General features: G+C 41.8%; 1 protein-coding gene and 1 pseudogene across 1 annotated transcript in view; one reads left to right on the plus strand and one right to left on the minus strand.

Moving 5' to 3' along the window:
• Positions 1-14,495, minus strand: part of LOC126145946 (uncharacterized) — a 131,143-nt gene extending 116,648 nt beyond the window's left edge. Inside the window, exon 1 of the mRNA XM_049915590.1 lies at positions 14,378-14,495. Coding sequence (XP_049771547.1) covers positions 14,378-14,446 — 69 coding nt within the window. The 5' untranslated portion in view covers positions 14,447-14,495. The remainder of the gene's footprint in view (positions 1-14,377) is intronic.
• Positions 6,208-6,325, plus strand: LOC126163249 (5S ribosomal RNA; annotated as a pseudogene).
• Positions 14,496-27,860: the final 13,365 nt, after the last annotated feature.

A 27,860-nucleotide genomic window follows, 5' to 3' on the forward strand; every position in this document is an offset into this window, starting at 1 on the left:
TCGTGCGACGACTATAACACAACGTTCAAACTTACTTATATCTTGATAACCTGCCATTGTAGCAGCAGTAACCGATCTAACAACTGCGGCAGACATTTGTTGTCTTATATAGGCGTTGCCGCCGCAGGCAGGCCGTATTCTGCCTATTTACATCTGTCTGTATTTGAATACGCATGCCTGTACCAGTTTCTTTGGCACCGAAATGTAGGCAAAAGATCAATGTGGCTTTCGTGTCTTTCCGACATGTGTGTGGTAAATGCGGAAACGTGAACTATGGCGACGTTATTACTAAATGCATCCAAACAGGACCGACATTTCTTGGCTGCCGACGGACATACACCGGCAGACGTTCACCGGAGAACGAAAAATGTGTATGGGGCAGCATGTATGTCGAAAACCGCGCCCGGGGAAACTGCGACAAGAGATCTGCTGCTTCTTGATAACGCACGTCCCCATATCACAAATGTCGTAACGCAGAAGTTACGCCAACTTAAGTAGGAGACATTCGAGCACAGCCCTATAGTCCTGATATTCTTCCATAAAATTACCACGCCTTCGGCCCCTTATTAAAGGCCTCCGTCGGATGTGCAGCAGCCAGTTACGAACTACTTCAAGCAGCAGGACAAGTGTTTTACTAAACGGGTATCTTCAGTCTGGTGCGTCGTCGGTGGAATGGTTACATCAGTGCTCACGGTGATTTTGACTTACTGACATGCCGTGCTACCTTCGATCAGAAACTTTTTGATCACCTCTTATAAAAGAAAGAGAAACTGACCAAACATGATTTAAAAAGGAAGTCTAGATCCCCCGTCTTAAATTCTCCGTTTTTGAAAATAAAGAGAGAATAAAAATTTTCTGCCACTTTTCCCTTCGGATTTTAATGTCACCACCTTTTGCATTTTTATATTTCTCACCATCCGCCATCTTGAATTTTTTAATTTCGCACCACCAACTACTAGTGGTGCACCACAGTTACGTCGGCGCCGATTTTTTACAGCGCAGTTTTACTATACACCGTACACTTAAACCACGGCGGCAAGCCAACAGCTTACAGACATAGCCGTTTCGGAACCCTTGGCCCGAAAGTCAACGATCATGCCCCTTTGAACGTCAGATAAATGGCTCCGTAGTATTACAACTACTGCACTGTTAACCCTGTGTCCCCCGTCCCCCCTCCCCCTTATTCAGGGTGAGTCACCTGAAACTAGCACTGCAAATGTTGCGATAGTGGAAAGTGCTATTGATGTACGGTTTTCACAGAATGGATTGGTAACCAGGGACTCGTATAGTTAGCCCATTAACACATTCTAATAATACTTAGAAAGTGTATTTTTGTGAAAAATACACTTCTTTAATTGTAACAACGCCTATTGACATTGCCGGCCGTGGTGGAGGAACGGTTCTAGGCGCTTCAGTCCGAAACCGCGCGACTGCTACGGTCGCAGGTTCGAATCCTGCCTAGGGCATGGATGTGTATGATATCCTTAGGTTAGTTAGGTTTAAGTAGTTCTAAGTTCTAGGGGACTGATGACCTCAGATGTTAAGTCCCATAGTGCTCAGAGCCATTTTGAACCTATTGACATTAACAGACTAAAGGTAGGGTAAATTAGAATGTCAGTGGTGTTTCTTGTAGGATTCTAGTGCGAGTTGTCTACGAGATATCGTATTTTGAGAAGTTCCCAGACCGACACTCGTACAATGCCTGTAGTAGCACACAGTAAATAACAACACAAGTGCATATTCTAGTTATGTGGATCCGGTCAGTAACGAGACAATTGTCCATCAGAGGTTGTGTTCAAAATGACCACAGGCAGCGGCAATGCATGCTTCCAATCTGGTATTTAACGACCGCTGCACGTTTCAGCAGTGATGTCCGCGATACGCAACGTAGCACGATTCCGATGCAGATACACGCTAAAGAGCCAAAGAAACTGGTACACCTACCTAATATCGTGTAGAGCCCCCGCCAGAACGCAGAAGTGCCGCAACACGACGCGGCAGCCTGCAGTAATACTTCGTTGTATAGCATCAGGTGTAGTTGGTATGTCCTTGTAGACAGTACCTTTCAGCTTTCTCCACAGAAAAAAAACCTGTAGGCGTCAAATCCTGGGAACAAGCCGGCCAAGGTACATGTCCTCTGTCTCCAATCCAACGATTTGAAAACAATTCCTGAAGACATGTTGCAGTACTTGTGCATTATGGGCTGAACAACCATCATGTACGTACCAAAGGTTCCTCCAAGTCTGCAGACGAACGTCTTCTACTATCCGTGGAGGATAGTCTAGGGTTAACAGATTTCGGAATGCCAAAAAGAGGACATCTTCCATATTTTAGGATGAAAAAAGAGGACACTTTCTATTTCTTAAATTTATTACATAAGAAAAAAAAATAAAAACGTTACCCACATCTCACACACCAACGTATTTTTCATTTGACTGAATCTTTTGTAAAAGTTTCTTTTCTTGACACAAATATTTTAAAAAAGTTCCTTTTCTTGACACAAATATTTAAAAAAGTTCTTGCAATTCAAATTTCTAAAATTAAATTTCATCATTACAATCCCCTTTACAGTATCAATAGTGAGTCTATTTCTCTCCTTTGTCCACTGTGCCTCTATTAAGGAGAACAACCTCTCCACACAATCATTATGGGCTGGCAACGCGAAGAAGAATTGTGCAACTTTAAATAACTCGCTAAACTGTTCCTCACTGCTACACGACTCAACATACTTGCACCACTTCTTATGGGCCGGTTCTGATTTTCCATCATATGTGGCTATGAATTTTTTTAAACTGGAAAACTGATCAAAGCACTTTTCATCGTCAATTTTAATATATTTATTCAACAAAAATTTGATTGATTCTTCCACGTAAGACCGCGATATATCTGAAAAATCGAGCCACTTAAAACAAGAAAATTCACAAAATGCTTTCATCCACATACTCAGGTACTCCAAATATCCTTCATAGAGGGTACCAACATTGCACTTAAAATCCTTCACCTTGAGAGCATAACCATAATTTTCCTTTGAAACAATCTTTCTTTCACACTCAAAGATATAAATTTTTCATCTTTTCTGTGCTGAAGAACACCACGAAGGGAATACAGTACATTCGTGACATCGATAAGGGAGTTTTCTTCCTTTTCTAAGATACTAATATAATTATGAAAAATGACAACTAAAGACTGGATATGCCATAGATATAGCTCATTGATAGTGTCGATAAAAAAAATTCTTTAGGACTGTTGGAGGTTTGTTTTGTGACAGAAAAGGGATTTCAGAGCGGGAAACATCTCTGTAAGTCTCTGAATGGCTGGAAATAGTGACAGCCATCGAGTCTTGCTATGGCTGAGAAGTTGTTGGTACTATATATTTTGACAAAATCACAAAATTTCTTTAGTGACTCTACACGGACAGTGTATATCGAAAAATGATTATATATTTTCATTACTAATCCTCGTAAATCAATTTCAAAGAGGTCAGTTCCTTGCTGAATGCAGTTATTAAGAACATGAGCAGGACATCCCCCTCCAACCATTACCTTGTTAAGTACCCTCTTTAGATTAGCAAATACATTATTTCCATCACCTCTTTTAAAGCCACCAAACATTTTGTTGCAATTATCAGCACCAAACGCCACACATTTGTCCTTAATTTTAAACTTGTTAAGCGTATCAGTGATATATGTTGAAATAGTTTCTGCAGCTTCTTTTGGTCTACTTTCAATATTTAGAAGTTTAATTTGCAGTCCTCCATTCCTGTGATCAAAGTAATGAACTATAATGGGGATCATTTTAATATTCCCATGGTAGATAGCATCTGTCGAGACACCAACAAAAGGAATGCACTCCAGATCTTTCATGATGCATTCTAGTGAATGAGGTGCTAGGACTGAATTCACTATTGCTTAAGTTTTGGTACGTCCACGCGAGATTTTTGATGATATGGACGAGTCATGGAAAATTTCTCTCAACAGTCCGCTGGTACAGTCCATAGATTTGTAACTGCTGTGGTGAAACACAGTATGGTATGCATGAGTTTCTTCAGCAGCACTTACTTTGGTGTCCAGTTCAGCACAGGGTTTTGTAAAAAAAATTAATCACTTTACCTGATGAACTTGCACCTCTAACACACTTCACATGTTTTTTCTGTTTTCATGTGCACTTCTAGATCGCTGGTGCCGTGATTTGCTATAGATACACAGGGGCTTGGGCAACAAACCATACATTCTGCTCCCCACTGAACTCTTCCAGGACGAAAGCTCGGATATTTTTCTCGGGGTTTATCCGTAAATACACACTTCCTCTTTGGCATGATGAGAAATTATCTTAAACAAAAGTTAAACGAAGAATGATCAATACGTATTGTTCAGCTAAACCATGAAAAATTCTTCACTTACAAAACTTAACTATAATTCTGTGCCATAAGCTATATTTTGAAATTCACGAAACTTGCCCAGTAAGACGAATACGGAAAGTAAAGATGCAGCTGGATGATCAACAAGTTCGCTAAAACACGTGTGTCACACAACAACAAAGAGCACGTTGACAATCACAGCTATGTTTTGACCATAGATACTACCCATGGTCGAAGGTAAAAGATACATAATTTTTTCGATTTTGTGAATGTAACAGATCGAATTTAAGCTAATAACAAATGATGCAATTCAATGAGCGTAGTAAAAAGTACATAAATTGTTGACGATACGAGATGAAAACAAAAATCAAAAGATCTTCATTCCCAAAACCAAAAAATGCGGACGTTAACAGAATTCGCAAAAATGTATGCAGACGCTACATTTCAAGTCGAAAATGAGGACATGTCCGCGTAAATGCGGACGTCTGGTAACCCTAAGATAGTCTGTTAGTAGGCTGCGATATCTGTCAGCGTTCAGTGCTCCGTCCATGAAAACTAGCCTATGAGCTGATGGTTCACTAACACACACCACACGTTTACACCTCATGGACGCTGACGTTCCACTTGACGAAGCCAACGGGGTTTGTCAACAGATCAACAGTGTACGTTTCGGCCGTTTACCAGGCTATGATTGGTAAATGTGGCTTCATCACTAAAGAGATACATGATGCTTCTGAAGTATTTTCTCGTAATGCCCATGTACAGAAGCTAAACAATTCTCATAATAGTTTGCACGTAGCTCTTGATGGAAAGATACACTCTCCATGCACCATGAGCATGTCGGCTTTTGCTACATTGGTAAATTCTGTCGTCGATTCACAACCTACTGCTTGGACAGTCACACACTAACTGATTAGCAAGTCGCAATGCACTTGAGGAATATACGAACACACTGTAAGCAAACATAACCTAGCTACTACTCATATTGAATGGCACAAACAAGTGTCAGTGTGGAAACTTTGGGCAATACGGTATCTAGTAAAAGACTCGCACTAGAGTCCTGCAACAAACACTACTGACATTTGAATTTACCCTTATTTTATCGTTAATGTCAATAGACATTGTTCTATTTGAAAAAGTGTTTGTCTGCACAAAAAATACACTTCATAAATTTTATTACAACCTGTTGATTGGCTAATAACACGAGCCCTCGACTATCAATCCAGTCTGTGAAAACCGTGCATCAACAACACTTTCCATTTCCAAAACGTCTGCGGTGCAAGTTTTGGATGATTCAACCAGTATATCCTTCACTGCCACTGCTACCATCTGCTGTCTGTGAGTGGTTATTGCACGTTAACAGCCAACATAGGCGGTGTTCACATGTGTAAGAAAGTTTTCACACAATATGTACGTGTACAGTTCACTTAAGTGCATATGATATCTCTTAGATTATTGTAGCCACTCAGCACCAAAGAGAAAATAAATTTACAATACTTATTTAATGCGCTGAAGATTTGCAGAAGTCAGGTTTTACGTAACACTCACGATATTCGACGTTATTGTTAATATACCTACATCACTCGGATCTACTAACATATTTATTTGGAGTAAAAGCAGTTGGCCACAAATACACTCTTTAGGCTATTCTTAAATTAAATTTAAACAGCGGTTGAATGTCTTACGGCTGATGGCAAATTACAGAAAAAAATGTGGTTTGAACAACGGAAGTAACTTTAAATCACTGTAACGATTGGTCATATTTTTATTAATGATTCCATGAACCGAGCCAGTGGTTTGAAAACATTATACATTATTTACAATAAATTTGATTAAGGTATAAATATACTGCCAACGGCCTTGCCGCAGTGGTAACACCGGTTCCCGTCCGATCACCGAAGTTAAGCGCAGTCAGGCTGGACTAGCACTTGGATGGGTGACCATCCGGTCTGCCGAGCGCTGTTGGCAAGCGGGGTGCACTCAGCCCTTGTGAGGCAAACTGTGGAGCTACTTGACTGAGAAGTAGCGGCTCTGGTCTCGGAAACTGACATACGGCCGTGAGAGCGGTGTGCTGACCACATGCCTCTCCATATCTGCATTCAGTGACGCCGTGGACTGAGGATGACACGGCGGCCGGTCGATACCGTTGGGCTCTCATGTCCTGTTCGGGAGGAGTTTTCTAGTTTTTTAATAAATATACTGAAAAACTGTCGTCAATACCTCTGTTTCTTTGAAGAAGGAATCAGTAGTCAATATCTCCATTTCTTTGAAGAGGCCTTCGCTGGATATTCTCGAGTTCACACCACAAATATTTCGTATTACACACTTTTTTTCGGAAAACTTCAGCTTGCCTTAAAGTTATCCCATATGACGTTAAGGAATGAAAACAAGCAAACTATGCTAGCTTTTTATTCATACGGTGCAGGGCTTCAAAAACGTAAGTTACACGCTATTACGGCAGGCCGCGCAACTTATTCTTAATGCTGCACAATTGTCACTATGTGACTATGAAACAATTGAAACAAATCCCGTTTTTTAAAATGGTTCGTATGGCTCTGAGCACCATGGGACTTAACTTCTGAGGTCATTACTCCCCTAGAACTTAGAATTACTTAAACCTAACTAACCTAAGGACATCACACACATCCATGCCCGAGGCAGGATTCGAGCCTGCGACCGTAGCGGTCGCGCAGTTCCAGACTGTAGCGCCTAGAACCGCTCGGCCACGTCGGCCGGCACCTGCGAATGTTTCACAAACAACATGCAATGCCATATCTACTTGCAGTAATCGCTCCTGGATATCTGATGATTGATAAATTCCCAATCGCGTCATATGAGCAATAGAATCATTTGTTCGTCTTTTACCATCGCGGCCCAGTCAGCTTGAATGCAGAACTACGGCTGCTTTTAATTTCAAGTTTGACATCGGACAAGGAATGACAAAAGAAACATTTTTTCGTCCGATATAATTACAAATTAACGATTTAGAGCTTTTTCGTTTTATTTGTATTGTAAAATTTTATTTCTTGCCAAACTTCATCATTGTAGATCAATAGGAAGTACCTTATACTTTTGGATGAGTGAGTTTGCAAGTGTGAAAACATGCGACATAAATGGCGGTACTTTTCGATTGCATTGACTTAGAAGCTAACGTTTGTTATACCAGCAAAGGACTATAGACCTTATATGTGACATAAATTTCAACTTGGTACTTCTGTCCGTCGCTGACAAAAAGGGGTCTTAACAGACGGACGAGTAGACAAACAGTCTGATCACAAATGACAAAAAGATTTTTTTCCTGTTATATAACAACATATTTACAGTTTTCAGACTTTCTCCGTAGGTTGTACTGTGAAACTTTGCTTCTTGCCAAATATGATGATTGTAGGTCGGCGGAAATACCCTATAAGTTTTCATGGGTAAGTGTGCGAGTATTAAAATATGTGACATAAATGGCCGTTTCTTTGGATTGCATTGACTTATAAGCTTCGAGTTTTTACAGCGCCAAGGGACCATAGGCCTTAGTGCATGACATAAATTCCAGCTTGATACGTCAACCCGCACCTGAAAAAAGGGTTTTTAACAGTCGGACAGGCAGACAGATAGACAAGGCAAACGTACAACAAAGCGATCCTATACGGGTTCCGTTTCCATCGATTCAGGCACGGAACCCTAAAAAGAACAAACACAATCTGGGTCACTTTTACGGTTATTTGGATTAGCAGTTTCGACCTTTGTTACGGGCTATCCTCAGACCCAGTATCTAATAAAAGATCAGAAAGTATTACGATAGTACAAAGCTGGGTTTTAAATGAATCTTCATTCCGATTCGCTTCCCAATAATTAGGTTTGATTGCATCATCAGGTATCCGCCCCCGGTAGCTGAATGGTAGCCGAAACGGTAGCTCAGCGTGTTCGGTCAGAGGGTTGGCTGCCCTCTGTAATAAAAAAACTGAGTTAATGTACCCACGAGGAACTTCAACAAGCGTCGTGGGACGTCCGCCCCGAACAAATAGAACGAACAATAAGGAACAAAATGAGGTCAACTCCCAAAAATGTGGTCAGCGCGACGGAATGTCATGCCTAACGTCCAGGGTTCCATTCCCGGCTGGGTCGGAGGTTTTCTCCGCTCAAGGACTGGGTGTTGTGTTGTCCTTACCATCATCATTTCATCCCCATCGACCCGCAAGTCGCCGAAGTGGCGTCAACTCGAAAGACTTGCACCAGGCGAACGGCCTACTGGGCAGGAGGCCCTAGCCACACGGCATTTCCATCATTGGGTTTTACTTTTATTTTTGTTCAAATGTTTGAGCGCATCGGAAACAGGACTCGCTAGAAATTACATAGTCGACTTTTGTCCGAATTTTCATAGCCAAAGGAAGAGTCGTAAATGGTAAATACAGGATATCAAATTGTTGTGAGGTCTAGTTTTGCAAAAGGAGATTTAATTTGTGAAAATAATCAGGAGAATTAAAAAATTGTAAATGATCTGAGGGATAACTGAAATATTTCACGAACAGCTGCTGCTAGCTGTGTAGATCAAATGTCAAAAAATATCAAACCACACCATAAATTGAAACTTCTCTGCTTTCTCTTGAGCTACAACTCTTAATAATAATAGAACACTAATCCGTATTTAAATTTATAGCATTACATGTTTCCTGAACAAAAGTTGAAAATAAAAAACGGTCACATGTTTTGCGAAATGATTTGTCTAAAACAAAGGAATAAAATATAGTAGAGAAACATTTGACGCGCCTTTGACTGACGCTCGAACCAGTGTACAGCAAATAAGATGGATACTAAGAATTTAAAGTTCGATGTTTAACTTGGAATCTTACAACTCTAAAGAGTACTAGAATATATTTGTGCAGTGGAATTTCAGTTAGTACTCTCCCTACGCCACTAACGTGTTAGCATCTCAGGTGTTGTACATAGTTTGGAACAACATTCAAAGGCGCGTCAGATGCTCCTCTAGCTGTTTTATTTCCAACTTTTAGACAAACCGTTTCATAAAACATATGACCTTTTTTCAAATTTTTATTCATTTGTATACAGCCTCTGAATTTTTCATGTCAGCTTACTATGAGCAGTGTACTATTGTATCCGTTTCTCTTCTTTCACTAGACGCTGGATCTGAGGATGATCTGTATGAAAGGCCGAAATCGGTGATCCAAATAAACGTAGACAGTGTCTGTATAATTCATTACACAGGAAGCTTACCTCCGAAAAACGCATTTAGTTTATCACAGCACTTTACTGTCGTCCAGCCGTTACCTTTAATTGTTAAAAATAGAAAAAAAACCAACAGATGGTTCCATGACTTCGTTACTAATTTGAACTACTTTCCTTTAAATATGTTTGAAACTCTGAAATTTTAGGCATGGCAGCAGTCAGCAACTGTAGAACTGAGGATACAGTGGAGGTCATACATCCAACTAGTTGCACGTCAAAATTTACTAAAACCTTTACCTAGGTTTCGACAGATATAAAGCTGTCTGCCTCAAGCAATAACGCGTGTCACATATTGCATGAAAAGAGAAACTAAGTCACAAGACTTGGTAAACAATAAAATTATCCATATAGATGCAACGACATAGCCATAAGGTTGGATCATTTTTGCTGTTGACTAACACTTACGGCTGTGTCCAGAATGAGATTTTCACTCTGCAGCGGAGTGTGCGCTGATATGAAACTTCCTGATAGATTAAAACTGTGTGCCGGACTGAGACTCGAACTCCGGACCTTTGCCTTTCGCGGGCAAGTGCTCTACCATCTGAGCTACCGAAGCACGACTCACGCCCGGTCCTCACCGCCTTACTTCCGCCAGTACCTCGTCTCCTACTTTCCAAACTTCACAGAAGCTCTCCTGCGAACCTGAAGTTTGGAAAGTAGGAGACGAGGTACTGGCGGAAGTACAGTTGTGAGGACAGGGGTAGCTCAGTTGGTTGAGCACTTGCCCGCGAAAGGCAAAGGTCCCGAGTTCGAGTCTCGGTACGGCACACAGTTTTAATTTGCCAGGAAGTTTCACTTATGGCTGTCTTTATATGGCTGTGTTTATATGGATAACTTTATTGTTGACCAAGCCTTATGACTTCGCTTCTCTTTTCAAGCAATACGTGACAGGTTTTGTTTGTTTTGCTTTGTTTTGTTTTAGGGCGCAAAAACATCTAAGATCATACGCGCCCATGTCAGAACCGTAGAATACTAAGACGAAAAATGAGTTAAAAGCGACTACACGTTCAGCCCAATCGACAGAAGGAAAGCAGGGGCTTCTCATGGAGAAAGGTCTATAAAATATGCCACAGAGACAACGGAGGTCCTGAACTAAAGATTAAATGTCCATCGCCATATTGTAAGCACGGATAAAAAGTAAAATGCGGTCAACAGCCCGCGAGTCGTTCGCTAAAACGGCCAGTAACTCTGACGGCAAATATAAATTAGAACGTAAGTGATTTTAAAAAGCGTATTCGGTAAGGAAATGGCGAACCGTCAAAGATTGGTGACAATGAGCACAAGGAGAGTGTCATATCTGTCGAAACCTAGGTAAAGGTTTAAGTAAAATTTTTATGTGCAGCTGGTTGGCTATATGATTCCCATTTTATCCATGTTTAAAACTCTTTAAGCACCTGATGAACAAAGAGTTTGTAATTTTCCAGAGAGCGGTTCTAGGTGCTTCAGTCTGGAACCGCGCGACCGCTACGGTCGCAGGTTCGAATCCTGCCTCGGGCATGGATGTGTGTGATGTCCTTAGGTTCGTTAGGTTTAAGTAGTTCTAAGTTCTAGGGGACTGATGACCTCAGATGTTAAGTCCCATAGTGATCAGAGCCAATTTTCCAGAAAAACAGGCTAGTTATTAAAATAGCACCACATTGAAGACTATTCCTATAGCTCTGAATATTTTAAGAACGTCTAGTTACCCATAGTCCGAAGTATGACACTCCTTCGTGTTATTGGAAACCGTCGGTGATAACGCCCTCCACCAATCCAGACTCTGTGCTGGCTGTCTTTCTGTTACCGGTAGTCCAGGCGGGTTATCAATCATTGTGAAACGTGTGCGTAGCCCTATTGTCGGATCAGGTGCACTGTTTACTGGCGGGGCAAGACCCAAGCACTTCGCATGGTTACAAAAGAAAAGTCCTACAGGTTGTCGTTGATTATCAGGAGCATACTACTCGAATCACGGCTGTACATCAAACTAGTGATGTCATCACTAACAATATAGCATCTACCTCAGTGTGTTCATAACAAAAATATAGAAGCTGTGAGCATCGCCGCAAGACCCAGAACTGTCAGACATTTTTCCATTGTCAAAACTGACGGTGGATCTCATCTCACGTGATGGGTGGACAGTTCATTTCCTTCGTAATGTGCTTATCTGTGAACAGTAGATATGACTTGGTGAGGCTGCATCATAATATTGTCAAATAAAGGTTACTTCTTGAACTGACATCAACAAGCTCACCAAGTCATAAAAATTTCGTCTCACATTTCAACGTCATTAAAACTGCCATTATCTCTTAATAGAAGTGCTTATTTAAATGTTTCTTCTGTGGTTCGTCCTAGGACCACCGGCCTGAAGTGTGTACTGTTACTTACCTAACACTCCGCATAATCAACTACCTTGCTTCCAGTCTTCTGTCGCAGACTACGGCCTTCTTGAGCTCCGAACAAATAAACAACCGGACTATTCTCGTTACGATGGCAGTCGTTGTGAGCACTGATACAAACATGGGTGCTGACACTACACTACTGTGTCTGTCGATGTCATTATCTGGAGACAGCGTATGTGTGGCTTTGAACTTGAAGCCCAAGCATCAAAACCGATACAGGGATTAGTGAATACAGGGTTGTCGTAGCGAGACTGAATATTGTAATCCCCAAATCCTCCAAAAATAAACGAAAAATATACCTATTCAAAAAATCTGATAAAAATTCACTTGACGCCTTCCTGAGAGACAAGCTACACTCATTCCAAATTAATAATATAAGTGTAGACCAGATGTCGCTTGCATTCAAAGAAATATTATCGGCAGCAGTTGAGAGATTTATACCAAATAAATTAACAAACGACGGAGCTGATCCTCCTTGATACACAAAACGGGTTAGAACACTGTTGCAGAAACAACGAAACAAACATGCCAAATTTAAACAGACGCAAAATCCCCAAGATTCGCGATCTTTTACAGAAGCTCGAAATTTAGCGCGGACTTCAATGCGAGGTGCCTATAACAGTTCCCACAACGAAACTTTGTCTCGAAACCTAGCAGAAAATCCAAAGAGATTCTGGTCGTATGTGAAGTATGTTAGCGGCAAGAAACAATCAATGCCTTCTCTGCGTGATAGCAATGGAGATACTATCGAAGACAGTGCTGCCAAAGCAGAGTTACCAAACACAGCCTTTCGAAATGCCTTCACAAAAGAGGACGAGGTAAATATTCCAGAATTCGAATCGAGAACAGCTGCCAACATGTGTAACGTAGAAGTAAATATCTTCGGAGTAGTGAAGCAACTTAAATCAGTTAATAAAAGCAAGTCTTCTGGTCCAGACTGTATACCAATTACGTTCCTTTCGGAGTATGCTGATGCATTCTCTCCATACTTAACAATCATATACAACCGTTCGCTCTATGAAACATCCGTACCCAAAGACTGGAAAGTTGCACAAGTCACACCAATATTCAAGAACGATAGTAGGATGAATCCACTTAATTACAGGCCTATATCATTAACGTTTATATCATTAATGTCGATATGCAGCGGGATTTTGGAACATATATTGTGTTCGAACATTATGAATTACCTCGAAGAAAACTGCTACTGACACACAGCCAACATGGCTTTAGAAAACATCGTTCTTGTGAACCACAACTAGCTCTTTATTCACATGAAGTATTGAGTGATACTGATAAGGGATTTCAGATCGATTCCGTATTTCTGGATTTCCGGGAGGTTTTTGACACTGTACGATACAAGCGGCGTGTAGTGAAATTTCGGTCTTATAATATATAGTCTCAGTTATGTAACTGGATTTGTGATTTCCCGTCAGAGAGGTCACAGTTCGTAGTAATTGACGGAAAGTCATCGAGTAAAACAGAAGTGATTTCTGGCGTTCCCCAAGGTAGTGTTACGGGCCCTTTGCTTTTCCTTATCTATATACACGATTTGGAAGACAATCTGAGCAACCGTCTTAAGTTGTTTGCAGATGACGCTGTCGTTTATCGACTAATAAATTCATTAGAAGATCAAAACAAATTGCAAAACGATTTATGAAAGATATCTGAATGGTGCGAAAATTGGCAGTTGACCCTATAAACGAAATGTGTGAGGTCATCCACATGAGTGCTAAAAGGAATCCGTTAAACTTCGATTACACGATAAATCAGTCTAATCTAAAGGCCGTAAAATCATCTAAATACCTAGGTATTACAATTACAAACAACTTAAATTGGAAGGAACACATAGGAAATGTTGTGGGGAATGCAAACCAAAGTCTGCGTTTTTTGACGGGACACTTAGAAAATGTAGCACATCTACTAAGGAGACTGCCTACACTACGCTTGTCCGTCCTCTTTTAGAATACTACCGCGCGGTGTGGGATCCTTAGCACATAGGACTGACGGAGTACATTGAAAAAGTTCAAAGAAGGGCAGCACATTTCGTATCATCGCGAAATATGGGAGAGAGTGTCACAGAAATTATACAGGCTGGACATCATTAAAAGAAAGGCGTTTTTCGTTGCGACGGAATCTTCTCACGAAATTCCAATCACCAACTTTCTCCTTCGAATACGAAAATGTTTTGTTGACACCGACCTACATAGGGATAAACGATCACCACGATAAAATAAGGGAAATCAGAGCTCGCACGGAAAGATATAGGTGTTCGTTCTTTCCGCGCGCTATACGAGATTGGAATAATAAAGAATTGTGAAAGTGGTTCGATGAAACCTCTGCCAGGCACTTAAATCTGATTTGCAGAGTATCGATGTAGATGTAGATGTAGATGTACGTGACTCACGTGAAAGAGAAGATTGGCGACGGTGACCGTGGCGTAACAGAGGATCAGGCTGGATGCGAGCGCCAGCATTGCTCGGGGCTCAATGCGAGCTGATTTGGCCGGCGGAAGAGGAGCTTCACACATGGTAAAGGGCCTTAATTTATTTTAGATGTCAGCTGTAGATATTGGCCGTACATCCGGAAGTCACGGGCAACGCAACAGCGTAAATCGTTGTCCTTTTGGGACTTTTTTTCGTTCGCGTGACTATAATGGCCTTCAGTAGCTGCACTTGTCTCTTTTGGCCGCTTGCTGCAAAAATCGTAATGTTCATTAGAAAAACGTTTTTTAGTAGCAACCATGTCATGATACACCGCTTTAGTGACATGTTACCAACGACATTACTTTTATAGCGTTATTATTTCGTGACTGGAGGTTTCATTGGATGGCGTCCACTGTATACGTGGTGCCACACTCGAGGCTTCTGCTGCCCCGCCTTATCCTCTCCGTTGCAACTTGATTTATAATTCAAGTTATATTTATCTATTTTTATCTACTGCATCTACATTGCACCATTCTTATTTCATTCATATGATTGCGTGGTGTCCATTCTTTCGCACATGTTAACGCACCTGCCTAGTAAGCAGGAGATCCCGGGTTCGAATACCGGTCCGGTACACCTTTTCACTCGTCGCCGCCGATTCCGCGTGAAGTCTCCATGCTGCTGACATCGGTAATCCCTTCCCTTTCCTTTCCTGCCTCCCCGCCCTCCACCTTCAATTTACATTCTTACCTGTACTTCCCTTATGGATATAAAAAATGGAAAAATATACACTACTGGCCATTAAAATTGCTACACCAAGAAGAAATGCAGATGATAAATGGGTATTCATTGGACAAATATATTATACTAGAACTTACATGTGATTACATTTTCACGCAATTTGGGTGCATAGATCCTGAGAAATCAGTACCCTGAACAACCACCTCTAGCCGTAATAACGGCCTTGATACGCCTGAGAATTGAGTCAAATAGAGCATGGATGGTGTGTACAGGTACTGTAAAATGTGCTGGCCAGGGCAGCAGTCGAACATTTTCTGTATCCAGAAAGGCCCGTACAAGACCTGCAACATGCGGTTGTGCATTATATTGCTGAAATGTAGGGTTTTACAGGGATCGAATGAAGGGTAGATCCAAGGGTCGTAACACATCTTAAACGTAACGTCCACTGTTCAAAGTGCGTCAATGCGAACAAGAGGTGACAGAGACGTGTAACCAATGCCACCCCATACCATCACGCCGGGTGATACGCCAGTATGGCGATGACGAATATACGCTTCCGATGTGCGTTCACCGCGATGTCGCCAAACACGGATGCGACCATCATGATGCTGTAAACATAACCTGGATTCATCCGAAAAAATGACGTTTTGCCATTCGTTCACCCAGGTTCGTCGTTGAGTACACCATCGCAGGCGCTCCTGTCTGTGATGCAGCGTCAAGGGTAACCGCAGTCATGGTCTTCGAGCTGATAGTCCATGCTGCTGCAAACGTCGTCGAACTGTTCGTGCAGATGGTTGTTGTCTTGCAAACGTCCCCATCTGTTGACTCAGGGATCGAAAAGTGGCTGCACGATCCGTTCCAGTCATGCGGATGAGATTGCTGTCATCTCGACTGCTAGTGATACGAGGCCGTTGGTATCCAGCACGACGTTCCGTATTACCCTCCTGAACCCACCGATTCCATATTCTGTTGACAGTCATTGGGTCTCGACCAACGCGAGCAGCAATGTCGCGATACGATAAACTGCAATCGCGATAGGCTGCAATCCGACCTTTATCAATGCCGGAAACGTGATGGTACCCATTTCTCCTCCTCACACGAGGCATCACAACAACGTTTCACCAGGCAACGCCGGTCAACTGCTGTTTGTGTATGAGAAATCGGTTGGAAACTTTCCTCATGTCAGCACGTTGTAGGTGTCGCCACCGGCGCCAACCTTGTGTGAATGTTCTGAAAAGCTTATCACTTGCATATCACAGCATCTTCTTCCTGTCGGTTAAATTTCGCGTCTGTAGAACGTCATCTTCGTGATGTAGCAATTTTGATGACCACTAGCGTAAATACAAGCAAATAATTAATACATCACCAAAAAGCTAAAACAACATAACGAAGTGTCTCCATTGTATCTATGTAGATCCTTTTTATGTTTGTATCGTCTGTTTCTATCTCAATGGGTGAACCTTAGATCAATGTTTGTATTGCGCACAACCGACACTGTTGCGTTGGATTGTTTTTTGTCCTTAGGTTTCTATTTGTTTTGGAGACTGTTGTAAGTCTCTGGTTTATGCGGTAGATGGAAGGAGTTTGCCTGCTGGAGCTAGATCGATGTGTTAGAGAAATGTGGCTCCACATTCCATAGGAAACCTAGCAAGGACTGGTCGAGTCCACGCCAAGTAGAATCGCTGCTGTGCTTCGTTACAAAGGTGGACTAACAGGCTGTCAGTCGTACTATTTTGGCTAATCACGTTGTAAAACCTGATGGTTCTTTTTAAAAATGAGTTCTACGAGTAAATCAAAATTTACTCAAGGCCACATTGTTCAGTCAAGGAAGATGCAGTCCAGTGAAACTACGAAGGCTGTTCAGAGAGTAGGGAAGGACGTGGCATAAAAAAAGTACAAGAAATACATTCTATTATATACATCTGAAAGAGCGACTGACATACTATTTTTACACTTAGTCACCAAACACACTGAGGCACTTATCATAGCGTTGGACAAGCTTTGAAAGACCTTCGTCTTAAAATTCTGCTGCCTGAGACTTCAGCAGTGGGTCACGTCCGCCTGGAGTTCTGCGTCGTTATCAAAGCGCTGCGTTGCAAGCCAGTTCTTCATCTTGGAAAACAAGTGGTAGTCGCTTGGTGAAAGATCGGGGCTGTAGGGCGGATGAGGTAAAATTTCCCATTTGAATGAATTAAGGTGTTCTTTGGTGCGATTTGCCGTTTGAGGCCGAGCATTGTCGTGCAAAACAAAATTTTGGACGTCAGCTTTCCTGAGCGTTTGTTTTGAATTGCTCTTCTAAGGCTGTGCAAAGTTTGACAGTACCGGGCAGAATTTATGGTTGCTCCCCGTTCGAGAAAATCAATAAGAAGCACACCTTGCCTATCCCAAAACACTGTTGCCATCAACTTCCTTGCTGACAAGGTTTGCAAACATTTTCTTGGTTTTTGGGGGGACCTTATGTGCCTCCACTCCATGGACTGTAATTTTGTCTCGAAATTGACGTGTTTCACCCAAGTCTCGTCACCCGTTACTATTCGGTCCAGTAATGAAGCACCCTGTTTGTGGTAGGCCTCCAGAAATGTCAACGTTGTCCCCATTTGCTGTTCTTTATGGTGCTCTGTAAGCATTATGGGCACCCAACGTGCACAAAATTTGTTGCAGCCTAGCTTTTGAGTGACAGTTTCAAACAACAAAGTCTGTAAAACGTGTGGAAAAGAAGGCGAAAGTGCCGTTATTGTGAAGCAACGGTTTTCACGAATCGTCTCAACAACTTTAGCGACTAGATCGGCAGTCACAATGCCCGGGCGTCCACTCATCTCTTCATCATGAACGTTGGTTCTGCCATTTTTAAACCGAATGCACGATTTCCGGACGGAACATTCACTCATTACGTTTTTTCAGTACACTTCGCACAGTTCACGATAAATTTCTTTAGGTTTTAGGTTTTTTGCCAACTAAAACCGTATCACAGACCGTACCTCACAACTGGCGGGATTTTCGATTGCAGCGCACATTACACATTCGAATATCGAAAAAACCAGATGCGCAGAGACGTTTCCACTGTCACGGATGGATGCCAACTGAGCTCCCGAACACACACGATATCGACGCGCGCCTAGTGGCGTCAGACGGAAACGGTCTCTACTTTCTGAATAACCCTCGTATATACACAGAAGCGCCCAAAAAATTGATATAGACATGCGTATTCAAATACCAAGACATGAAAAAAGGGAGATACGGCGCTGCTGATCGACAACTCCTGTATAAGACAAGTGCATGACGCAGTTGTTAGATTGGTTACTGCTGCTACAATGGCAGGTTATTAAGATTTAAGTACTTTGAACGTGGTGTTATAGTCGGCGCACGAGCGACGGGACACGGCTTCTTCCAGGTAGCGATGAAGTGGAGATTTTCCCGTACGACCATTTCACGAGTGTACCGTGAATATCAGGAATCTGGTAAAACATCAAATCTCCGACATGGTAGCAGCCGGAAAAAGGTCCCGCAAGAACGGGACCAACGACGATTGAGCAGAATCGTTCTGTGTGACATAAGAACAACATCTCCATAGATTGCTGCAGATTTCAATGCTGGGTCATCAGCAAGAGTCAGCATGCGAACCATTCAACAAAACATCATCGATATGGGCTTTCGGAGCCGAAGGCCCACTCGTGTACCCTTGATGACTGCACGACACAAAGCTTTACACCTCGCTTAGGTCCGTCAACACTGACATTGTATGGTTTATGACTGGAAACATGTTGCCTGGGCGGACGAGTCTCGTTTCAAATTGTATCGAGCGGATGGACCTGTACAGGTATGGAGACAACCTCATGAATCCGTGGACACTACCAGCAGGGGACTGTTCAAGATGGTGGAGGCTCTGTATTGGTGTGGGGCTTGTGCAGTTGGAGTGATATGGGTCCCCAGATAGTCTAGATACGCCTCTGACAGGTGTCACGTACGTAAGCATCCTGTCTGACCACCTGCATCCATTCAAGTCCATTGTGCATTCCAACGGACTTAGACAATTCCAGCAGGACAATGCAACACCCCAAACGTCCATAATTGCTACAGTGTGGCTCCAGGAACACTCTTCTGAGTTTTAACACTTCCGCTGACCACCAAACTTCCCAGACATGAATATTATTGAGCATATCTGGGGATGTTTTGCAACGTGCTGTTCAGAAGAGATCTCCACCCACTCGTACTCTTACGGATTTATGGACAGCCCTGCAGGATTCATGGTGTCAATTCCCTCCAGCAGTACTTCAGACATTAGTCGTCCATGCCACGTTGTGTTGCGGGGGCCGACACGATATTAGGCAGGTATACCAGTTTATTTGGTTTTACAATGTATATCTTTTCGAAACACGCTGTGCGTCTCCCACGCCCGGGTTCCCGGGTTCGATTCCCGGCGGAGTCAGGGATTTTCTCTGCCTCGTGATGACTGGGTGTTGTATGATGTTCTTAGGTTAGTTAGGTTTAAGTAGTTCTAAGTTCTAGGGGACTGATGACCATAGATGTTAAGTCCCATAGTGCTCAGAGCCATTTGAACCATTTTTCAACGCTGTGCGTCCTGTTTTGTCTATCTTTACATCCATCACCTCGACTATTTTTCTTTCCTTTCGATCAAATCTCTAATCTAGTTTACTGCTTCTTGTCAAACTTCTAGAATTCTAAGTGGTACTGTGTTTTCCCTCTCATATCCTTTCTAGATCGACTCATATGTGATCCGATGGCAACGGAAATAAACTCGTATTTTTAGAGCGTGATGTTTAAAGTACACAGGTTATCGAGTTTCGAATTCGAAGAGTTCATCCACACATGGAGCACCATCTCCTTCAGCATGACAATGCCAGACCACACTCGACCGCTGCGACTTCTGCAACAATCCTATGCCTTGGTTTCACTACCATCGATGATCCTCCATACAGTCCCGAATTTGTCCTATACTATTTTCACATTTCCAAAACTTAAAGAACACCTTCGTGGACTTCACTTTGATAGCGGTGGAAGCAATTTAAAAAAAAAAATTTTCAAATGGCTCTGAGCACTATGGGACTTAACATCTGAGGTCATCAGTCCCCTAGAACTTAGAACTACTTAAACCTAACTAACCTAAGGACATCACAAACATCCATGCCCGAGGCAGGATTCGAACCTGCAACCGTAGCAGTCGCGCGGTTCCGGACTGAAGCGCCTAGAACCGCTCGGCCACCACGGCCAGCTGCAAGCAATTTAGCTATTCATTGTGAAATAGTTCACTTATGAACTTACTACCATTTTATGCGTTTCAGCGAATTTTAGTCTGCATACGTATGTCTTCTTCTGTCTTCTTTGTGTTCAACCACAAGGCTGATTTTGCAGCAGTACACCATCTCCATCTTCTGTCTACCTTCCTCCTGATTTCCGCTTATGTAGCGCATCCAACATTATTCACAATCTGCTGTATGTATAATATCTTTGTCCATAGTCAGAGATTCCTTCCCTCAGTTCTTCCTTCTGCCCATTGTTCCAATTGTGTTATTCTGTCTTAAAATATGTGTTGCGAGTTTGTCTCTTCTTGTTTGGGTGTACCTCCAGAGAGTTCTGATGTCCTGTGCTCTTGTGAACACCTCTTCATTGGTAGCTATCTCTCCAGCTGACCGTCATCACCCTTCTGTAGTCCCAACACTCCAGGGCTTCTAGCCGTCGTCTCTCTTGTTTTACTACTGTGCACGTTTCACACCCGTATGAGCACATTCAAAACAAATGCTTTCATGGTCCGTTTCCTTATTTCGACACTGATGTTTTTGCCGGTGACTAAGTTCTTTCTCAAATTAACTACAGTTTTGGCCTACTGAATTCTTATCATAATTTTTTCGGGCTTCTACCATCCCTTGCGATCGTATGTGTACAGTGGGAGCATTCATCTTCAAGGTTCTCCCTGCAATCATCCATTCCGGAACTTTTATTTAATTGCCCATCTGATACAGATATATTGCTACAATAGTCGAACATATGTTTCTTTGTCGCCCTGCTCAATAAACTGGGGATCTGGCCTCGAGTTCCTACCTGGCTCATGACCTTAGCTTATTACACACAATCAGTGGCTGTCCAGAAGTGCTCTGATTGAAAATGGCGTTAGTCAAGGACACAGTCTTCCTTCCTTATATCAAAGAGGCTATGAAAGAAACAAAAGATACTTTCAGAGTTAAACGATATAAATAAAAGAGCAGCTGATAAGATTGCTATTATCTGTGAAAATGCAGAAGAATTACAAGACCCATAAAATCGTGTAAATAATCTACTGACCACTGAGTGTGGATTTAGAGTGAACCGAAGAAATAGGAACACATTGAGAAGCACCAGAAAGGAGATTAATGACTTTAATGTATCCCCTGGTGATATAGCCACCAACCACACAGTCGCGCACTTCAGATTGCCGCAGGTTCAATCGGCTAAAGACGTTTCCTCTAAAGCCCAGAGAAAACATCCGCAGCAAGAGACACATCACGGGTTGTTTACAATCTAACTTCCAGCAGCAGACACTGTATCACGTAACATCACCATGCAGACAGGTGCATAACCATTGCATAAAATGGCGCTGCCATCGCGGCACAATCCCATTTTCTCGAGTCACGCGCCTTCACCAGTATCATTTCGCTAGATGAGTATTTAGGTCGCCGCCAGATCGCTCTGCAGTCACTTCACACTCGGGGCGCCACATTGATCGCACGTAACAGTTCCTCAGTCTTTATCTGCATTTACATACATACTCCGCAAGCAACAGGGTACCCTGTACCACTACCAGTCATTTCCTTTCCCGTTCCACTCACAAACAGAACGAGGGGAAAAAGCCTGCATGAGCTCTAATTTCTCTTATCTTCGTGATCCTTATGCGAAATGTATGTCGGCAGCAGCAGAAACGTTCTGCAGTCAGCTTCGAATGCAGATTCCCTGAATTTTCTCAGTAGTGTTCCTCGAAAAGAACGTCGCCTTCCCATTCGAGCATCTCTGTAACACCTGAGTGTTGTTCGAACCTACCCATCACGAGGACAAGATGAGAGCAATTACTGCAAGCACAGAAGCATTTAAACAATCGTCCTTCATGCGCTCCGTACGTGAATGGAAGGGAAAAAACCTATAACCGGCACAGAGGTACGCACCCTCTGCCCCGCAGTTCACAGTGGTTCGCAGAGTTCAGATATAGATGTAGGTGTACAAGAGCGGCTGTAATGCTGGCAGACCGCAATAACTCATACTGTCCTCCGGAATCACTGTATGCGAGACACACACACAGTAAAAGATGCTGCCCCAGTCCGTGCACTCCATGAACAGTCGGGAAGCGATTTCTGGACACCAAACAGCACTGGACGACCCGTAGTTGGCGCCTTCGGGACGGCACGCTCGTCGTGTCTGCCGCCTACCGCCACTGCTGAGGCGCCTCTTCAAGTCCGCGTTGAGCCGCATTAAGGTGGATTCACACTTGCCGGAACATTACCGTCATGTCCGTCACATCAGAAGATTCTCCCCTGTGGTACAAATGGTGGCATTCACACACGCCGTCCCCGGAACGTCATCGACACGTTACATCACGTCAACATCACATGATGATTTCTCGGGAAGAATGTTTCAACGGGCCATAGCGTAGTTTACTTGGCTAGCAACTGTTACATTAAATACACAATGTAAACTACGAAAGTATTCCCCACCGCCTGCTACTGCGAAAATGTCTCAATATATGCTACAAGACAATACTAAGCTAAAGTATTGTATTTTGTACACTGAAGGAATACATTCCAAAATATCGATAGGCCTACATATTTTGTTCAATGTGCTTCACTCACGATTTTTCTAGTGGAATAGCGAAAAGAAAAACCGGGAGTAAGGCTTATGCGGCGTTCATAAATTTAAAACAAGATTCGTAATAAATTAATGACGATCACCTGGCAGCAGAAAAATACGTAAACATAGTTGAAATAATAAAAAGGCCCATCTAGACAAGCCATAGGCAAACCATCAGCTTCTGTCGAAGTGATATTCGCCACCTAAATATTGAATTCTTCTTCGTAATTTTTTGTTTGTATCTTGCTTAACAGGTAAGAAAACTATTGTTGATGGTGTTGAAACAGCAACCAGCCACAAATTTATTTTAAGTTCCTTTTTTTCAATTAGCGCTTTCGAATCATTACAACTCATCGTCAGACGACTTTCGGTACATGTGGTGAGTTTTTTATTGATTAGTTGTCCTAAAATATAAATAATACATAATTGTAAGCACACCACACAGATAGTTGCCTTACAGATTTGCATTGGGTTGTGACTTACGTGAAATGTCGGTCTGGAGTATTTGTTTTCATAGTTTTCGTCCCACAAATGATGTTCGTGGTTTACACTACATTCTTATCGTTGCACACATAAATTTGTATCATTGAGCACTTTAGATTTATCACAGAATACATTTCCACCGCATTCTTATCGTTGCACAAATAAATTTGTATCGTTGAGCACTTTAGATTCGTCACAGAATACATTTTTAACATGCATCACATGTTTTGAAAGATACAAAGTGTTTACAAGTACGTGAGTGTCAAAGATGCTATGATATATCGAAACATTATAAAGATGTCCCATGTGTGGAAAAGTATCATATACTCACTTATGCAACTGAAGTGCATTTTCCACTAGTACAGAGAGACATTGATTTTGTGAATTTTAGAGCGAATACTGTCACATTATAAATAGTTCCATGTCAAAGATTTTTTAAATATATATGGATAAGACAGTACATTATTTATTTACAGCCGGCCGAAGTGGCCGTGCGGTTAAAGGCGCTGCAGTCTGGAACCGCGAGACCGCTACGGTCGCAGGTTCGAATCCTGCCTCGGGCATGGATGTTTGTGATGTCCTTAGGTTAGTTAGGTTTAACTAGTTCTAAGTTCTAGGGGACTAATGACCTCAGCAGTTGAGTCCCATAGTGCTCAGAGCCATTTGAACCATTTATTTACATTTAGCACCATAAAAATTGTAGTAACATATAAATTTGCTACATGATCTGCAGATAGGAGTAGGGATATTATTTGCTTTGGAGGGTGGAAAATGATTTTTGGAAATTTGTCAGGAAAGGGGTGTTAGCTAACTCAGTTTGTTCATTAAGGATATAGTCTGGGGAGCTGTTTGTGTGTGTGTGTGTGTGTGTGTGTGTGTGTGTGTGTGTGTGTGTGTATTTCTACTTCTTCTAATATATTCATAGTGGCTCCTTTTTCTGCAAGATGTAAAATTTTTAAGTTATTCTCAATGTTTCTCACTAAATAGTTTTCTTCAACAATATCGGCTGCAAATACAGATTTGTTCAATTGCCAACCCTTAAACCATCAATGTGTTCTTTGTATCTAACTTCAAAACTTCTGCCTGTCTGTCCAATGTAGAATTTATGGCATTTATCACATTTGAGCTTGTATATTCCTGATTTATTGTAGGAACTCTTGGAGGTATTTACATCATCAGTTACTCTTTGTTGTAATTTGTTATTTGTGCAAAAGCTGATTGTGATATTTTTCTTTATAAATAAGTTTGCTATTTGGTATGATAGTGGGCCTATGTATGAGAGAGCAGCATATTGAGGTGTGGAACACTGATTTGTTTTGGAGTGCATGTTGGGTGATTACTGTTAAGTGGATCTGTGGTTTTTGATTGCATTTTGTTGTGGAGTTTTTCTATTATTATGGATTTTAATGTTTTAATTATATTGATTTCATTTTGTTGGTCTGTGTCACTCGTTGGTACTTTTTTAATTTGGTGTATCATAGCTCTGAAATGTGTCATTTTTTGTTGGTGGCGGTGGCAAGATGAGTTGTCAATGCTGTCATCTTTGGTGGTAGGTTTTCTATAGATACTAAATTGATGTTTATGGTTACTATTACAAATCTTCAGGTCAAGAAAGTTAATGCTTTTATTGGTTTCATGTTCAACTGTGAATTTAATATTTTTGTGCATTTTGCTTAGACCTGCTGCTAATGTAACAATTCCATAGTTTGTACCATCAAAAACTAAGGTTGTATCATCAACATATCTTCTCTAGTAGATTATTTTGTTTGAGATGTGCTGGTTGGTTGAGAAGAAATTTTGTTCTATATGGATGATGTAAATATCAGCCAATATCCCAGCAAGCTACTTTCCATTGCCAAACCATCATGTCGTTGGTACAGCTTGTTGTTGAAGCTAAAGTAATTATGCTCTAGAATAAGTGTAAGTATTTATGTGAGTTCATGGATCTCTCCAATTTTAATTTTCTTATGTTTAAGCAGATTGTTTCTTTTAATGTGAATAATCTCTTTGACATGGATATTCGTGTATAGGTTGAGTATGTGTAGTGATGCCAATTTAGCTATTGGTGGGATGCGGATATCTTTAATTAAGCTTATGAATTCATATGTGTTATGCATCGTGTAGTTATTTTCAAATGTATAGTATTTGGTAATGAGGTCTTATAGTTTACGGCTTATGAAGTATCCAGGGCTGTTTCTTGAGTTGACTCAAAAAACATTCACAAGCTCCAATAAAACGTAAGCAGTGAAAATTCTTATTCCAGTGAAGAAAGTAGTGGCTGGAATACCACTGCGATCAGTTCAATGCGCACCGGAGTGTAGAGTCGACGACTATTTAGCGAGGTTTGTGAAATTATTTACTGTTCATCTGCAGGCTCGCTCGCATTGTTATCAAACTCGCAATTTCTCCATACCACAACAAATTCCAGAAACGTATAACGAAGTGATTAGAGATAATAAGGAGGAGTAAAGAATTTAGTTAAGCCTCACGATGTGTTCGCAGAGACGTTTATTAATCAGTCTTCCGTCATGCAATTCAGTAACTTGTACAGCGAGCAATGTCGTCAATAACGCTGAATCCAAGTACACTTCCGTCTGTAGTACAGCTCCAGGATAAAAAAAAAGAATAGAAACAATAGAACTCGGTATGGAGATCAAGCTCACGGAGTGTAACAAACAACTTCCGTACGAACAATGTTACTCCAGTCAATAAACTGATTTGCATACCAAAGTGAAGCATAAGAAAAAGTATATCATAACACTTGTTTCTAGCAGGAATATAGAGTCCTTACGAACATTTTGTGCATCTGTTAAGTTATTTCGTGTGCAGCTTTTTGTCAGAAGCTAGCTGACAAAACCGACTTTGTCCGGGTATTCATTTTGCCAGTTTTGTATTAGAAACGAAAACAAAAAACGAACTGTGTTTGTAGAGTAACATCGAAAAAATTTCATTTCCATGTGTTAGTGGAAACGCCTTTGAAATTATGCACTAGTCTCGGTGTGAGATGACCCCGGACAGTTTCTGTACGCTGGGTGCAGCTGGGTCGCCAGTCTACTACGCGTTATTATAAACGTCTTTACGGCAACGCCTCTTCATAGCTCTACACGCGGCTATTGTTTTCGCCTACAGCCATTTTCGCTTCGCAATTGAAAGGTGCCAAAAGCGATTTCATGTCTCAGTGTTGCCTAAAGTTGGCTCGAGTAAAGGAGTCTCTTAGCAGAAAAGAATAAATGTATTAAAATATCATTCATGGTGTACACTGTTTTCACACACCTCTGTGTTTATGATGTCATATCTCTTGAACTACGTATCGTAAAATAATAAATTTGTATAGTTACATTCATCGACATATTTGGATACTCTCTGCAAAATGTGTTGCGAAATAGTAACAGAAAAGTGATAAATTTAAACCTCAAGCTAAATGGGCCAGTTTTTCAGGCATCTCAGTGTTAATGTCGTCATATCTCTTGAACTATGACAGGCTCCACCCCACAGAGATTGTTGCCTGACAGTAAGTGATATGTGTACCAAGTTTGGTTGAAATCAGTCCAGTAACTTAGGAGGAGATGTGGAACATACCTACTTACATCCATTTTTATTATACGCTAAGGTGATAAAAGTCATAGAAGAGCGATATGCTCATTTACAGCTAGCGGTAATATCGTGTACACAAGGTATAAAGGGCCAGTGTATTGGCAGAGCTGTAATTTGTACTCAAATGATTCATGTGAAAAGGTTTCCGACGTGATTATGGCCATACGACGGGAATTAGCAGACTATGAACGCAGGACGGTAGCTGGAGCTAGAGGCATGGGACATCCCATTTCGGAAATAGTTAGGGGATTCACTATTCCGACAGTGTCAAAGTGTGCCGAGAATATCAGATTTCAGGCGTTATCTCTAACCATGGGCAACGCAGTGGCCGGCAGCCTTAACGTAACAACCGAGATCAGCGGCGTCTGTCGTTAATGGGCTATGGCAGCAGACAACTGACGCAAATGCCTTTGCTAACAGAACATCACCTGCAACGCCTCTCCTAGACTCGTGACCATATCGGTTGGACCCTAGACTACTGTAAAATCGTGGTCAGATGAGTCCTGGTTTCAGCTGGTAACAGCTAATGGTAGGGTTCGAGTGTGGCACAGTCCCCACTAAGCCATGGTTCCTAGTTGTCGACAAGGCACTGTGCAAACTGGTGGTGACTCGATAACGATGTCGGCTTTGTTTACATGGCATGGACTGGGCCCTCTGGTCCAACTGAATCGATCATTGACTGGAAATGCTTATGATCGGTTATTTGGAGACCATTTGCAGCCAGTCATTGACTTCAAATTCACATATTGGCCTGCACCTCAATTGGTATGGGAAGGAGCGGCTGGCAGACCTCATAAGTGAGTAGTGGGTGGTGGA

Source organism: Schistocerca cancellata, chromosome 2, assembly GCF_023864275.1.
Source record: "Schistocerca cancellata isolate TAMUIC-IGC-003103 chromosome 2, iqSchCanc2.1, whole genome shotgun sequence".
Classification (NCBI taxonomy): domain Eukaryota; kingdom Metazoa; phylum Arthropoda; class Insecta; order Orthoptera; family Acrididae; genus Schistocerca; species Schistocerca cancellata.